This window comes from Hippocampus comes, unplaced genomic scaffold (assembly GCF_001891065.2).
Source record: "Hippocampus comes isolate QL1 unplaced genomic scaffold, H_comes_QL1_v1.1 scaffold63, whole genome shotgun sequence".
Lineage (NCBI taxonomy): Eukaryota > Metazoa > Chordata > Actinopteri > Syngnathiformes > Syngnathidae > Hippocampus > Hippocampus comes.
In genome coordinates, this window is record NW_017805987.1 from 132,167 (window position 1) to 148,668 (window position 16,502).

Consider the following 16,502-nt stretch of genomic DNA (forward strand, 5'->3'; position numbering starts at 1 on the left):
TGTTGCAATGATTGTGTACTGGCTGTTCTTTGTGTGCCTTTGTTTTGAATGGTCATTTTTATGCAAGAGAGCCTTTTGCATCGGGGGGGGATTTTTTTTTTTTTTTAAATCACGGTATGTGGTTGTTTTGTTGTTAAAAATCAATCTATTAAGAGCAGTTCTTTGGTCCATATTTAAAATAGAATTTTTGTCATACATCTGGTTCGGAAGTGTGTGGCCTATGTGGCCCCTCAGTCACACTGATGAATAATTGTGGCCCCTTGCATCATTTAAGTTTTCCTTACCTGATTTACAAGGTTCATCAGCATACCCATTTGAGGACGAAGGTCGTCCCGGCAGAGGCTCAAAGGCCGCCATCCCTCCGCCCATGTACGAGGACTCGGACCAGCCGCGTTCCCCGCCCGGACCGACCAGCTCCTTCCTGGCTAACATGGGGTGAGTCAGACGCTTTCGCTCATCGCAGCGAAGAAAGCGAGAGCTCGCCCGGCTCATGCAGCCGTTCCTCCAGGGGGACCGTGGCACACAAAATCATGCAGAAGTACGGCTTCAAGGAGGGCCAGGGCCTGGGCAAGCACGAGCAGGGCCTGAGCACGGCGCTGTCTGTGGAGAAGACGAGCAAAAGAGGTGGCAAGATCATCATCGGTGACGCGGCGGAAAAGCGTAAGGCACTCCCGGAAGGATTGTGATGATACTTTTGAATCTTTGAACATCTGGTGAATGTTTCTACTTTGCGGTTGTGTCTGAGTAGCAGGGGCGCAGCCGCCAGTTGCTCCTGAGACCTCCGGAGGAGCAGGTTAGACCACACCCCGTTGTTGTTCTGTGATTCGTTTTTCTCGCGAGACACCTCTGCTCAATTCTATTATGAATACGCCATAATATTAGGAATGAAAGTGCGCAGTCGTTTTTTTTTTTTTTTTTTTTTTTTGTCGTATCCTTAACGCATCCAAATTTTTCTTCCGTGTGTTAAAATGAGCAGAGGTGTAAGATAACCCCCATGTGCACCGCCACGTTGCTTTTTGTGCAATGTTTTTTCTTGGAGAAGGGAAGAAAAAGTCTTGCAAAACATGACCAAAAAAATTGTAATCATTTGATATCGCACGAACGCCATAGAATTTTCTCCAGATTAAATTAGGATTGTATTGTTACATGCCTAGACTTGAACTTGAACAATAACGTTGGATACAATACAGCATTTTTTTTTTTTTAATATTGGCTTTCGGTTGCACCATGGAGGAGTTGATAAATGCCCCCCCCCACCCCCCTCATTATAGCCGATTCCAAGAAGTCCGATGCAAACCCGCTGACCGAGATACTCAAAAGCCCCACCAAAGTGGTCCTGCTCAGGGTACGTCGGTCATCCCGGATGATGACGAAATCTCGCTGCAAATCACGAAGCAGGACTCATTTGACGGAGGTTTTATGTGCGCATCGAAACTTTCCTGCGTTTAGAACATGGTGGGCCGAGGAGAGGTGGACGAGGACTTGGAGGGGGAGACCAAAGAAGAGTGCGAGAAATACGGCAAAGTGATTAAATGCGTCATCTTCGAGGTGAGCGGCGGTCGAATCTTGATCGAACGCTGCCTTCGGTTCAAACTGACAAAACGAGCTCTTTTCCGCAGATTGCCGAAGTGCCCGACGACGAAGCCGTCCGAATATTTCTGGAGTTTGAAAGGGTGGAGTCGGCCATCAAAGGTTTGTATCTCACCGAGCCTTTGGAAACACCTGAGATGATTGACACTCAGAAATTGCAGCTGAACGTTTGATGATTATTTTCCCCTCCGAACAAAACCCTAAATTGCAACACTTTGCTGCAACCGTTGTGTAACTGCTCTAGTATAGTCGGGGCGGGTGAAAGTGTGTTGCTTTCTAATTGGGTTGGCCCAGATCGGGAAACAAGGTGAGACCGGACTCCCTGTGGTGTTATATCAGATGTGGCCCAGCAACCCAGTCCAGTCTCCCAGCGGCACTGCGCGCTTACATCACGACGCTGGTGGAGCAGGGCATGCAAAAAAAAAATAATAATAAAATAAAAACAGGCAATGTAAAAATAATTAGTACTTGTGATGCTTTGACATACTTTTTTTTGGTCGCCTTCTTTTGGGGTACCGCATAGATTTAGCAAGACACCACAGTACTACCGAAGCACAGTTCAGTTGTATTTAACTTTTTAGTACATTTGCATTGAATACGAATTGAATCAGACTACAAAGCAAGTTTTCAGGCAGAAATGGCAACCAGTGTATACCGTCACTACAGTATACGTCACTGGCATAGATAGATAGATGAGTCATTATTTTTCAGAAGTAAATGATCGAGTGTCAAATTGGTTAATTTCTGACAGTACAGTGTTTGTGAATCACTGGTCTCAAAGGTTGGGTGATTTATTTACCGTGACACGGTTTTCTCACCTTTTTGTCTTCCGCAGCTGTGGTGGATCTGAACGGACGTTATTTCGGCGGACGGGTTGTCAAGGCCTGCTTCTACAATCAAGATAAATTTCGGGTTTTTAACCTGGGCGAGTAGTCACGAGGCCATCATCCCCCCCGTCATGTACATACACCCTTTTTCTATTTTCCCGTTTGTGTACGAATCATGTGTAGGTTAACTTTTTTGTTGTAGTTCTGAGATGAGAAATACCTTTTGTCTCAATGGAATAAAGGGTTGAAATATATAATCTGATGTTTTCTTGCAAAAGTCTCTCTTGAGGAAGTCGTAGCCTCTAAGAAATGTATTTTCCCTGCCGCAATTTTGTCCCACAGTAACGTCTCCAAGGGGCAGAGAATTTTCACTTTGCTCCCGGTTCATTATGGGACGGAGCCTCAGCCTCATTCAGAACTTATGTAACTGCTCCAACGGGGCCCTCTGGGGCTTTTGTGTGGCAAGACGTCAGTCAGAAAGGAATCCCCCCAGACCAGCTTGAATAATTCAGAAACAAATTGGATGATGAAATGAAAAGTAAACCCCTTTGGGACACTTCAACTCTTCAACAACAAATTCACCAACCTGATTCCGAAGTTGACCAGCACTTTTTCTGTGAAGTACTACATCTGAGCTGCTTTTCTGAAAAGACAAAACAGGTGCCAAATAAACAAAGAGCGACGATCATCCACTTCTCTCACTTTTGATTCAGCGCATATAAAAAACAACATTCGACAGTGCCTCATAAATTTGGCATCGCAAGTTTGTTTTAAACTGCTGTGTCGGAGTGTGGGTGGGTGAAAAGAGAACAAATAGTGGAGACATAAAACTACATAAAAGTAAACACTTGTTAGACAGATTCTTAAAGATTTTATAGAAGCACGCAAAAACATTACAATAGTGATCAGCTGCCAGCTGAAGTTTTCCTGAGTTCCTATGTCCTTTTTAGGTGATAAATAAAACCATGTTTACACCCTGGGAGATTTTGTGTCCTCGGGCTTGTACAGAACCGGTATGTGTGTAACTACATTCACAATGACTCAGTGGTGCAAGCCCGAGCAATAGGCAAGTGACAAGCCGCACGTTTCCCCGAGAAGCCAAGGTGCGGAGAAATACCTAAAAATAGCGAAGGGCAGAATTACATCATAAACACATGGGTGAGGAATCATTTTTAGTGTCATTATTATTATTGTGTTGAAATGACTAACTCCATTGCTCAAGACTCCCCAGCATAAACACATTTCTTAATAGAAATTTAGAGCTATATTATACAGCATTATTCCAAGAATAATAATAATCCATGTTATTTATTTACTGCTATCGACATTCCTACCGCTATACTAATTACGTCACTCATGACAAATACTTAGCGTAGCAGACTGTTGTGACTTTCGGCTTTTGACTCATTACTGTCATGTTCGAGTAGTAATGATGAGAATGACCACAAGATGGTGCTACTGAGGCTCCACCACCTTATGACGTCGACGTTTTTGTGTCGTCACCTAAGTCACGTTGCCTCTCCGCCGGGCGGGGTTAAATAGAGGATGTGCACTGGCGACCGGCAGATTAGCTCTACTCAACCGGCCTCGACCGTTGCTAGTGGCTCGTTTTTTCTTGCTCAGGCAAAATAAAAGCTTTTCAATTTTTTTTTTTTTTAACTTTAGATTTTTTTTGGGGGGGGGACTGTTTGCGTGTGTGTTTGAACCGACGTGCTTCCTACTTAACGTGTGCGGCTTTTCCAAGTCTTCAAGGAATGCCCAGAGAGCTGACCCAGAACAGGATCCAAAAGATCTGGGTTCCAACCAAGGATGATAAACCGGCACCCCGTCGAGGTAAAAGACGTCGTGACTGAATTTACACATGTGATTTTGAACGAGAACCGTATTTTGTGTTAACATGACCTCTATGATGTGCTGAGGCACGACACTGCCCCCCCCCCCCACGCCATGAGCGCCGATCCGTGAATTTTAACTGTTTTTATCCTTTCATGTCACGTTCATGTCGACTAATGTGATTACGGTGTGGGTGTCAGCGCGGTAGCAGAGTGCACTTATCCTACAACGGCATGCGCGGCACGCCTCGACCCGAGCGTGACTGGACACAGGTCGCCATAGTAACCGCAGTGCGCAGCAACCCGGCGTGGGATGCTGCAAAAAAACGCGGCCCTTTATTGGTCGGTGGGCAACGCGTGTTTCTGTCGCGACATTGATGCAGGAAGGAGGGGTTGGAGGATGTATAAATTTAAAACAACTTTAGCATTTATCAAACACGGCTGCGAGGTCACTTAGCAATTGTATATGTCAGGATGATTTTTTTGTTCAAAATATTTTTAGTCGCTTCCAAAGCTCAAATTGTCTCTCCGCATCTTGGCCTCTAACAGAGTGGTGCATACAGTAGCTTACAAAAGTGGAATAGCCGGTGTTGCTTACATTTAGTGACTCTTCCAAGGCCTCGAGCGACTACATTTCCAAGAAGTCACTAGCAAGTTTAATTCAGACGACAAGCACGGGATCATTTCCATAACGTTGTCCTGTTATGACATCGGTGCTTCATTTACACAGTGCAAAAGTAGTGGGTATTTTTTTGACATGTTGGTAACTTTTGACTCAAAGTATGCTGCTCGTATTTTGCTGAGGTCGACTTGCCTCACCTGTACAACTGAGAAAAAAGGCGACCCAGCGCGGTATTTCTGTCGATCAAGAATTAAAATTGGGATCGTGCGACCGGAAAAGTCAAAAACTATTTTCTGTGGATTTTTCTGATCGGCGGATATCACCTTCACAAAGAGCATCCTGCGAGAAAATGATTACTATTATTATTATTATTATTTTTGTTTTCTCAAAAAAAGTTTGCTCGAGCAAATTCCACAAGAAAAAAATGGTGTTGAATCATGACATTGTCATTTGCTTTTTTTTTTCTATAACAAGCAAACGATTCAAATCAGATTTTAAAGGCCATATCCAAGCAGTCCTCATCAACATATAATTACTTTGGACACAAAAGTGACATAAATATAAGCAGTGTCCTGTAAAATGTGAGACTGAGCCACTGTCGGTGTCTGACTGTCAATTAGCGGGCTTAATCTCTTTTTTTTTTCCCCCTCCCATTCATGTGGCTCTTAAGAGTGTCTGACTGTCAATTAGCGGGCTTAATCTTTTTTTTTCCCCCTCCCATTCATGTGGCTCTTAAGGAGGGAAGATTAGTGAGTTGGCACCGTAGATGTTTATAGCAGTACGGTCGCACCTAAGTTGACTTCTTGTGACATAAAGAAATGCTGAGTCGGGGTGAGCTGCAGAATATGCTAACAGGGGCGAGTGCAGTGATGGGATTGGTCGCTGGGGAAGTTCATGCCCGGATGCCGTGCGGAAAAGTGGGTCATGAGTGTAAACGTCAACCCGATGCTCTTGCATTTGTGTAAATCGGACTGTTGTCGCGACAGCGTGCGGCGCCCCCCACGTCGCCAACCCCCCCACCGTCATCGTGATGGTCGGCCTGCCGGCTCGGGGCAAGACGTACATGTCGAGGAAACTCACACGCTACCTCAACTGGATCGGCATGCCCACCAAAGGTACTGCCCGCCGCCCGCGGACAAAGTGAGACTGAAGCGTCTTCTCACCGTTTTGACGTTTGCCCGCCTGCAGTCTTCAACGTGGGCGAGTACCGCAGGGAGGCGGTCAAGAACTACAGCTCCTACGATTTCTTCAAGTCCGATAACGAGTGCGCTGTCAAGATCAGGGAGTAAGTGGACACGCTTACGTAAAAGACAATACACAGAGTAAATGATTAAAAAAAATTAATTAAAAAAAAAAAACTTACCGGTGTCTTTGCCCTTCAGACAATGTGCCTTAGCGGCCTTGAGGGACGTCAAGTCCTACTTGCAAGACGAAGGAGGCCAAGTTGCGGTAAGTTTCCCCATCGTGTGGTTCGGAAACAACCGAGGGACCAACTAAGACGGCGTTCTCGACGGCAGGTCTTCGACGCGACGAACACGACGAGGGACAGGCGAAAGCTCATCCTGCAGTTCGGCCGTGAGAACAGCTTCAGGGTACGTGGGGTGAACGATGGCAACTCGATCGATTGTGGGTGTGGCGTCACCGCGACGGCATGCGCCGTTTTTTTTCTGTCCAGATTTTTTTCATCGAGTCCGTCTGCGACGACCCCGGCGTCATTGCGTCCAATATCATGGTGAGTCGCACGCCTCCAACGATGCAAACTGATCACAGCTGAAATGTACATTTTTGCATGTGATCGTTTATATTTAAAAAAAAAAAAAAAAAAAGTATTCTGACCTTCATCCAGGAAGTAAAGGTGTCCTGCCCAGATTACAAAGACTGCAACAAGACGGACGCCATGTTGGATTTCCAAAGGAGGATCGAATGTTACAAAGCCAGCTACCAGCCTCTGGATCCCGATCAGCACGATAGGCAAGCGGCTCCTCTTTCACGGGACATTTTCAACACGCCCTCGCCGTTTTCAGACAATTTGTTCATCCAGGCTCTCGATTTGCAGGGAGCTATCCTTCATCAAGGTGATCGACGTGGGTCGCCGCTTCCTGGTCAACCGCATCCAGGATCACACCCAGAGCAAGATCGTGTACTACCTGATGAATATCCACGTCCAGCCGCGCACCATCTACCTGTGTCGGCACGGCGAGAGCACAGACAACCTGGAGGGGCGGCTGGGGGGCGACGCCGGCCTCTCGCCGAGGGGCAGGCAGGTAAGGCTCCGAAGATCGGCTGCCACGTCGGTAGAAATCAGGCGGTGATTGGTATGCGTTCCCCGTTGTAGTTTTCTACCGCCTTGGCCAAGTTTGTGGAGGAGCAGCAGCTGAAGGATCTAAAAGTCTGGACCAGCCAGTTGTGCCGCAGCATCCAGACGGCCGAGCACCTGGGGGTCCCGTACGAGCAGTGGAAGGCCCTCAATGAAATTGACGCGGTGAGGTGTCACTCTTTTGACACGTACGATTTATTTATTTTTCCCCCCCCTCTGCGCAAATATTCTACTTTTAACTTGTCCTGCTGTTTTAGGGGGTGTGCGAGGAGATGACGTATGACGAGATTAAAGAGAAATTCCCTGAGGAGTTCAACTTGAGGGATGAGGATAAATACTACTACCGCTACCCTGCTGGAGAGGTACACTTCTACGTAGTTACAGTGTATATATGAAGTAAGGTGCAAAGAAAATGTAATCATCTCTGGCTATTTGTGGAATGTAGAATCTGAATATGTCAATTATTTATGATTTATGACTTGGATATCCGTTTTACACTTCAAAGTTTTCTTCATGTTTGGACCCGACATATTGAGCGTGACATTTCAAGTTGTGACCAATTAATTACTCTCATAAATTCTCTTAATCATGATTTTCAGGCCATGTACCAGAAAGCAACTGCTGTAGGTTCTTCCCAGGGCAGAAAATAAAAGTATCAGGGGGAAAAAAAAATATTGGAAATATTATGTAAGTCATGAAATAATCTGGGTGCCAGAATTGACCCGTGCGGTACTCCGCATTCTTAAAATGAGCAATGCCAGGGGTTTATTTTGGAACAAAAGATATATTCTTGTCGAGGTTCAGCCTACTTCTCATCTAAAGCAGCGGCTAAGATCTGCATGTGTACTTCCTGATGGGCTGCAACGTCAGCACTTCCAAATATGGGCACGCCTTTAACCTGGGGCGCTGTCGTCTTTCCGCCCTGCAGCATGACCCTTTCATAGTGAGCGCAACAAAAACGCAAATATTGGAGGATTACTGTACGTTAAATTGTACGATTGCATAACCCGAGATGAGATTGAGTGAACACTGTGTTGGCTTGTAGTCCTACCAGGATCTGGTCCAGAGGGTGGAGCCGGTCATCATGGAGCTGGAACGGCAGGAGAACGTGCTGGTCATCTGCCACCAGGCTGTCATGCGCTGCCTCCTGGCCTACTTCCTGGATAAAAGCGCAGGTGGGCATAGAAACGACATTGTTCTCTCATCAATAGGCTCAAATAACAGTACATCAGATCACGTTACCACATTTTTTTTTCCCACGTTACAGATGAGATGCCCTACCTGAAGTGTCCCCTTCACGCTGTGCTGAAGCTCACCCCCGTGGCCTACGGCTGCAAAGTCGAGTCCATTTCTTTGAATGTGGAAGCAGTGAACACACACAGAGACAGACCGGAGGTAAGACCTCATTGCGTGAATGCTTTGGTGATCCGTATCCGTTGACTATTATGGATACGTCCGACCGTGTACAGGAGGTAAAGAGGGGTCCCGGCATCTTGATCCGGAGGAACAGCGTGACTCCTCTGACCAGCCCCGAGACCAACATCAAGAAACCTCGCATCGACGATCTGGACGAGGCTCCCATCCAGGAGCTCCCGCATTCCGTGGCTTCGTTGGCGCTCTGCGGCCCGCCGCGTCTCCCGCTGACACTGGCCGGCCAGGTGGGTGCCAACGTAAACACGCGCGAGACATTAGGCAAAAGTCACACGCCGGTTCTGAACGTCAAATCAGGTGATGGTTACATCTCGACGGCATGTTTTCTCACTTACTCATTGCACGTCCCTTCTTTTCCTGTGCTTGCCTGCCTTCTCCTGCTCTGCATCTTGCAGCACTGGCTGGGCAACGTTTGCCTGTAAGTATGCTGCACAACGCGTGACCAGTTTTGAAATCAGTCAAGTCAACTATTTGTTGGTTTTACAATGATTGTTCAATTGAACTGTAAACTGCGTATCAAAATTATCGCTAAATCTCAACGTTATTTATTACACATGACAATTTGGGATTCCGGTCCACATTTTAGCAAGGATCATGAAAGGTGACATACATGATTTGCTTTTGCGGGCGACATTAAATGATGTCACGGGCCGGATCTGGCCCCCGGGCCTTGAGTTTGACACCCGTGTACGAAAGTGTGATCAGGGAGGAAAAAAAAACCGAAAACGTTGTGCTTGGTTTATTTTTTTGTGTTGAAAAAGACGAACCGTCCATTACTTGGACGTAGTTTCGCTCTTCGTCTTTCAAAGGTAAAGCAGTTAGCAGCAGTTAGCTTTGATGTTCATTCGTAGCTCCCACGCTGCTGCTACATTAGACAAAAAAAAGAGGACTTCACAGTACACTAAATGGATTCCGGTATTAAGGCCTTGAAAACTGAATTGAGATTATCCCAAAGCCTCTTGTATGGTCTAGACCACAGGTGTCAAAGTCAAGGCCCGGGGGGCCAGATTTGGCCCGCCACATCATTTCACATGGCCCGCGAAAGCAAATCAAGCATGTCAAGTTCCATGATGCTTGCTAAACCAAAATTTCTAATTGTCATATGTAATCTACAATAACAGTCATTATTCTTGACTTCTGATTTTAAAACGAGTTATTCATCAATTTGTTGTGCGCTTTGTTTGTAATATGTGGAGGTGATTCAACATTGACATGGTTTCCCAAAATTCATAACGGCCCTCCAAGGCAAACCGTAACTACAACGTGGCCCGCGACAAAAAATGAGTTTGACACCCCTGGTCGAGACTTCAGTCGTGATTCCACCCTAGTTGCTGATTCCCAAGTTTTATGATAGAGTCGGAAGTGCCGCGCCGCTAGCACCGCTAGCGCCGCTAGCGTGTGCAAGTCTGCTCCGTTCACGACTCACCGAGGATTAAGAGGGCGTCGGCTCACCCCGTTCCAAGTTTTGACACCTTCTAATAATACACGCCGATGATGTAACTTGTAGTTTGCAGGCGACACGTGACGGCGCTGCGGGTAGTTTGTCTCGTCGCGCCACTGACCATGACATGGGGTGGGGGGTGTTTAAACTTGAGGGTTTAATGTTGGCGGTGCATTTGTTTGTGTTCGCAGAACCTGAGGAGTCAGTCCTGACACCCCGCCGGTCACAAAGCAGCAACGGAATGTGGCATCCACGCGCCTTTTTCACTCAATGACTCGACACAATGAAAGTTCTTCGACAAAAAAAAGCCTTTTCAAAATCGAAAGGATGACGTCCTCTTTTTTTGTTTTGTTTTGGGATTTTTACCCCTCTCACATTGGTGTACCTTAAATCCTGCAAAAACGAAGGGGGTGACTTTCATTTTTGTCTTTTTTTTTTTCTATCCAAAGATGTCATTTTAAAGCAACGCTCCTCTTTCACTTTCATGCCTTCCTTCGAGAAATTTCTACGGGAACTTCTGAAGTTTGTAAGCAAACTGTGACTGATTTCACAGTCAATTCAGTCTTGCTGTAGTTCACACCGGAGACTTTCATTGGATCGTATTTATTCGACACTGGAACTGTTCACACGCGGGTGTCAAGCGGCAGCCAAATTGTGGACTGATTTTGCAACATTCGGGATGCGTTTAGTTTCCATGTCGAGAATGTTCCGCTTCGATTTCGCGCAGAGGGCGTTCTTGCCGTCGGGTGCCTGTTGCGCTTGCTTGGCGAACCTCTCTACGATTTTTCACATTTCATCGAATATTGTCACACATTCAAATGAGTAACTTTTGAATGTTTTTTTTTTTTTTTTAGCTCGGTCGCTACTGAACACGGCGAACGAAAACAGGGTCTCCCCACTGTCGGGGGAAATATTTCTTTGCTGTCATTGTCCGCCGCGCACAAACGTTATAAGCGCCTCTATTTTTCTTATCACAAAGCGTGCTGTTAATAATGTTTGTAAATACGAGTGGAGGTAGAGTGAACGTGTACCACTGTGCTGGGGACTTAAAAGAGCAAGCGGAGTTCGTGTACGGAAAGAAACCGCTTGTTAGCGCAAGCCGCTTGACGTGTTTATTTTTTTGTTACCGTTTTATGATGTTCCTTATTTATTTTCTACGTAGGTTCTGACACAGGAAATGACAGTCTGTCGTACTTGATTTGGCATCCGCTGGACCAATAAAACGCCTAAAATTACCCTTTGTGTATTTCCATTCTGTTGTGAGGTTTTTTTTTTTTTTTTTTTTTTATGGCGCCTTTCTCAAAAGGGCTCACGTGGTGCCCCACTATCACACCCGTTCGCGCACTTGGGTGAGTCAGCCACCTTTCGCCGCGTCTGTTTTGATAAAAGTGGCGCAATTCAGGATGTTGCAGTCCGATTGCACCAGAGTGGATACGAAACACTTTCGCTAGTCAGGTTCATTAGAATTTGAGTGTGTGTGTGTGTGTGTGTGTGTGTGTGTGAGATAAGCTGATGTAAACTGGGCATGCATTCCAGAGTCCACACAGTCCATGTGGTATGATGAAATGAAAGTTCTAGTTGATTTTTATACGTGTACACTATGTACAAATTAGGGCAGGGGAATTGTCATTGCAATTTTTACGATTTGACAATGGACAGTTTGGACTGTGTGGGGGCGGGGAGGGAATCCTTGGCACTGCCCTGCCCACTCTTGAGGACTTGCGCACTGCAAGAACCAAGACAATTGTAGGGAAAACCCTACTGGACCCTCCGCATCCTGCCCACCACCTTTTCCAGCTACTCCCCTCAGGCGAGCGCTAGCGATCCATGCGCACCAAATCCAGCAGACATTCAAACAGCTTCTTCCCTCTAGCCATTACCTCCCTAAACAATAACCCAAATCTATATTGGCTCTTTGCGTTTTTGCACACCCCCTGTGGAACTATTACGTAGCTCCAGCTCTGTACATATTTAAACAATTGTCACTGATCTATAGTCCACAGCACCAGACAGTTTCAAGCGCTCAAGGCAATGTGTACTTTGAATGAGTGTGTTTTTTAAGTCCTACTACTGCACACAATTGGAGTTCCTGTTCGTACTAATTGCATACAAATAGAACTCGGCTGTCCCCGTGAGCTGAGAATGTGCCCCCTCTCCTATTTCTGTCTCCGTCCCACTCACTCAACACCTAAAAGGACACAAGCCAACATTTGGCCGGACAAATGCGGCATTCCCCCGTGAATCATGACTGTCTCAGTGGCGATGTGACTGCCGTCAGGTTCCGCTTCCCCACCAGCACACGCGCACAAATGCACGCGTCCTCTTCAGGGGCGGATGACATCACGATTGTGGGTCCTTTTTCGCCATGTGACATCATTTCTGTTATCGCCAGTATTTCACAAGTACTTTTTAGTACTGCTGAAATGATTGGCTCCATGACATAATTTTAAAATTTCTTCAGTAACACCCCCCCCCCCCCCCAAAATGAAATCTATCTTTGCCTCTCCATCGACAGCATGTCCTGGATGCGCAGAAAATATTTTGGGGCTGTTGCCGCCCCTGCGCGAGCACAGTGGGGGCTGCTGCGTCAGGCGTTTGAAACGGTAAAAAAAAAAAGTGGAAGCCGGCGTTAGCTGGCAGCGCTAAGCCAGCCCACTCCACAAATAGCAGCCTTAATGCCGTGTTAACGAAGGTGCCGTGGCTCCCAAACTCTTTGAAGTTTCAAGTCATGAAGATGTCCAGCAGGGGGGGTTTTCCACACCTAAAACGTCCTCCGCTTGTGTTTTGCCAAAACGCCATTTTTTTATTTTTATTTTTTTTTGCAAACGTGTGCAGACACCGACTGACTCGGGTCTTCATGTCCTTTGTCATGACTCAGCTGCTTGGCCCTTTTTATCCTGTTAGCGCTTCCTCATTAGCTGCGTATGTGACCCCAGCGTCCCACTTGAGCCTCGAGTAATCCTCTCCACTTGCACACAAACACACACACATGAACTCTTTTGACCCATTTCATATACATAAAGTCACATGAGCAAACGGCCATACCCGTGACTGCATTTCACAAATTTATGACGAGCACGTGCGGAAGGGGTCACTGGCTCAAGGACACTCAAAGTAGCGCCGCTTGGCCTCCAAACAAGCGGAACTGGTTTGAGAGAAATAAATAATTCATTAATGGAATCAAAGTCAAGAGTAAACAAAATTTGAAATTGAACCCTTTAGCGGTGAGCGGTCACTACAGTGAAAAAAGTTAAATCGAAGGAAATTCACGTTTAACTCGAATCCCCAAATTCTGTTTGGAAACGTCCGCTTTGGCAAAGCCGTTAGCAGCGCTGTGCGTGCAAACGGGGTGAAATTGCTCGTTCTTTGTGCGCGGAGGCTATTGACGGAGAGATTTTCCCGTGAATGGAGAGGATAAGTCTTTTCGTGAATGGAGTGGAGCAGATTAAATATCCCCGATTACACCGGCTCGGGAATAAAAGACCCCTCTTTTGACGGCGTTCTGCCGCACGGTTATGCCGCCGACACAAAAGGCACAAAAGCTCGTCTTGATGAGTCACGCCCGCAATTGAGTCATCTTTATTGTTGTGTGTCAATTCTCCGGACTTTGTGCGTGTGTGCGCTATACGTGAAGGAAATTGACAACGCTGCAATTGTCCCACGAACTTGCTGAGGGACACTTGGCAATCCATCCAGCGACCGGAACGAAAAAAAAAACAAAAATGAGAAAGGTGTCCAAGGGGCCTTTCGAGCCGCCTTAATATTATTAGACGACGGCGGCTTACTTCCTGTTATATCGCTGTCCTGACTCTTCCGAAAGCCTCACAAAGTTAATGGACTTAGAGGATAATGTCGGCGTTGTGGACACGCTAACATCGGGACGGGGCGGAGGATGGCGAGGGGGCGAGGAAAATGAGAAGGGAATGAGGGAGAGAGGAAAAAATGGAGATGCGAAGTGAAAACCACGGATGACGGACACGCGGGAGCTCGCGTATGTTGAAAATGATGGCCGCCGGGACAAAAAAAAAAACGACAACTTGAGCAGCCAAACCAAAAGGCCCTGCTTGCAGAAGCGTGATGACACTTCCTGAAACAGAGGAAAGAAACTACTCATTTCCTTCCCCTTGTGAACATAAACAAGCACGTGTGGAGGGGGGGGGGGGCACGTTCACGTGCCCTTGCGAGGTCATGAAACTTCACGTGACGAAAATCCAAAGACAAATGTAGACTCGTCAATGTAAACAGCGACTAAACGGCTGTTCAGGCCCCCCAAAAATATGCCAAATGATGAGGAAAAGCTCACAGAATTACAAAAAGTGATTTCATGAGGAAAAACAACACTGCTTTTTAACAAACGTTAACAACTAAACGCGTCACAGACGTTCATGTCGTCGTGTCGTCGTCGCGGACAGACATTGACAAGAATTCCCTCAAACAGCGGATGTCGCCGATGAATAATTACTTCATCATTTACTTTCTCTTGCCTCAACCTGTGATTCTCACACGCGCTCCCTCTAGTGGCATGTGAAAGAATCACTTAAGTGTGGCTCGTGTTACAGTGGCGTCCATTTTTTTAAAAATCCAGTATGGCGCATTTGTTAATTATAGTTCAGTTGGATTTAACTTTTAAGTAGGCTGACAATACATTAGCATGCCATCTTAGTTTTGATTCATATTTAGCTAGCTACAATTCTTTTTCACTGCTGTGCAATATATTTTAAGAGACAAATTACCTACCGTATTGGCCCGAATATAAGACGGTGTTTTTTGCATTGAAACAAGACTGAAAAAGTGGGGGTCGTCTTATATTCGGGGTCTAGACATTATACCCATTCACGACGCCAGATGGCGCCAGATATCATCGAAGCGAATGCTGAACTTGACTTCCCAGGCCAAAGTGAACCCCTGCCACGAAGAATAAACACATAAGATTGAGAACCGCTGCTCTAATAAAATCACTTTTTTTTTTTTTAAAGAGTTGCACAAGATGTCTTTGTGACAAAATGTTCTGTACTATAATGCGTGTTGGTTTTATAGCTATAAAAAAAAATGCAGCGCTTCACTTTGAACAATCAATCGAAGGCCTTTCCTTATGGAAGAATACTAAAATATTACCCCTCGTGCTACGTTGTTTGTAAGTCACCTTCAACAATGGTTAACAGGGCTTGCCTAACAAATTGGGAGGAGGGACAATGGAAAGTTGTATCACCTCCTCCCGGCTCGGGATCATCAGGGGCAATAAAAGCCTTTGAGTCACTAATGCCACAAAAACAAATGAGGGTTGTCGTTTGGCCGGGACATTTGGAATGAGAGGGGGAAAAAAAACAAAAAAACAGTGGAATGAACTGAATTTGACTCCATTGTGAACGCCGGAGGGACGAGGTGATGTTTCCTCGGGGCACTCACAGTTCACCGACTGTGCTGCCATTGTGTGTCACTCACTGTTTTGTTAGCGTGTGGCCAAGACCCGATTACACAGAAAAACTTAATTTCCACTGACCGTTGGAAAAAGGGTCAAATATTGGGCGAGGGAAAAGGCCTTTAACGTTTCTGTACTTTGGTGAACATTTTTCAGATGACTTTTGTAAATAAAGGTCACAATAGCTCCTCTTCAATGTGACCGATCGGGCCAATCTCGCTCGATGTTACTTCAGAACGTCGCAGATTTGTCTCTAAGCACTCCATCGCTCTGTTGTGTTTTCTGTCTGTTGCCTTTTTTTTTCCATTTTAAATTGGCTAGCATCACTTGCTAGCTTACGCTTGCTAGCTTACGCTTGCGCTAATATACAATGACCTACATTTCCAAAGAATGCGACAGTAAATTGATTTCAACTTCAGTCCACCCAAATCTCATCTCCAACCCAATCTGCTCGGCCAAAAATAACTTCCCCAACCTTGCGTAAAAGTAACCCAATCTCCTGAAACTCCGTAGCCACCCTGCGGATGGAAGAGAAAAAAACGACCCGACATTTTTTGTTTTGTTTTTTTTGTGCGGAGCTTTGTGTCTGTCCCTGAGGAGAACCGAACCGCTTACCCCGTGAGTAGACACCGAAACCCTATCTATAAATACAAAGCAGTGTTAGGAGGCCCCCCGCGGTGGGACGACGGGGTGAATCAGGTTGGCAGGGGGGGGCGGGCGCTTACATCACAGGATCAAATCAAGCGGCGGGGGGCCAATTGTGTCACCTGGTTGATCTGTGTACAAACAGTGGCTCCGCTGTTTACTCTGCGGCCGGTTAACTAATGAGCTTATGCAACCTCTCAAGAACACGCAGTCCCCGTTGCCAACATCTTAACCGCGAGGATCAATTTGGATTGTCGGCTCGCTCGCCGGGCGAAAACAAGATCGGGGAAAATTTGGGCGCTCGGCGTTGCGGGTGTCATGTGAAGTCGAGTGTGCTTCTTGCGTTTTTCAGAACGGACGATATTTTGACGATTCATT

At 46.2% G+C, this 16,502-nt stretch overlaps 2 protein-coding genes across 4 annotated transcripts in view; both read left to right on the top strand.

Annotated features, from left to right (window-relative positions):
- The window catches only part of rbm17 (RNA binding motif protein 17), a 4,709-nt gene extending 2,030 nt beyond the window's left edge, over window positions 1-2,679 (top strand). For both annotated transcript variants that reach the window (XM_019891887.1, XM_019891889.1), the window contains exons 7-13: window positions 297-435; window positions 509-660; window positions 749-793; window positions 1,272-1,345; window positions 1,450-1,548; window positions 1,620-1,692; window positions 2,426-2,679. In XM_019891887.1, the coding sequence (XP_019747446.1) occupies window positions 297-435; window positions 509-660; window positions 749-793; window positions 1,272-1,345; window positions 1,450-1,548; window positions 1,620-1,692; window positions 2,426-2,523 (680 nt within the window). In that variant the 3' untranslated portion in view covers window positions 2,524-2,679. The remainder of the gene's footprint in view (window positions 1-296; window positions 436-508; window positions 661-748; window positions 794-1,271; window positions 1,346-1,449; window positions 1,549-1,619; window positions 1,693-2,425) is intronic.
- A 1,317-nt stretch (window positions 2,680-3,996) lies between these two features.
- Window positions 3,997-11,296, top strand: pfkfb3 (6-phosphofructo-2-kinase/fructose-2,6-biphosphatase 3). 2 transcript variants are annotated; one of them, XM_019891885.1, is made up of 16 exons: window positions 3,997-4,250; window positions 5,858-5,986; window positions 6,060-6,156; window positions 6,254-6,320; window positions 6,389-6,463; window positions 6,547-6,603; window positions 6,718-6,842; window positions 6,928-7,135; window positions 7,207-7,353; window positions 7,446-7,550; window positions 8,234-8,363; window positions 8,456-8,583; window positions 8,658-8,846; window positions 9,015-9,037; window positions 10,252-11,085; window positions 11,120-11,296. In XM_019891885.1, exons 1-15 carry the CDS (start codon window positions 4,172-4,174, stop codon window positions 10,256-10,258), a joined length of 1,566 nt encoding a protein of 521 aa, XP_019747444.1. In that variant the 5' UTR covers window positions 3,997-4,171; the 3' UTR covers window positions 10,259-11,085; window positions 11,120-11,296. The 2 variants fall into 2 exon arrangements, with proteins under 2 accessions (XP_019747444.1, XP_019747445.1); XM_019891886.1 differs by lacking the exon at window positions 9,015-9,037 and having other exon boundaries at window positions 3,998-4,250.
- Window positions 11,297-16,502: the final 5,206 nt, after the last annotated feature.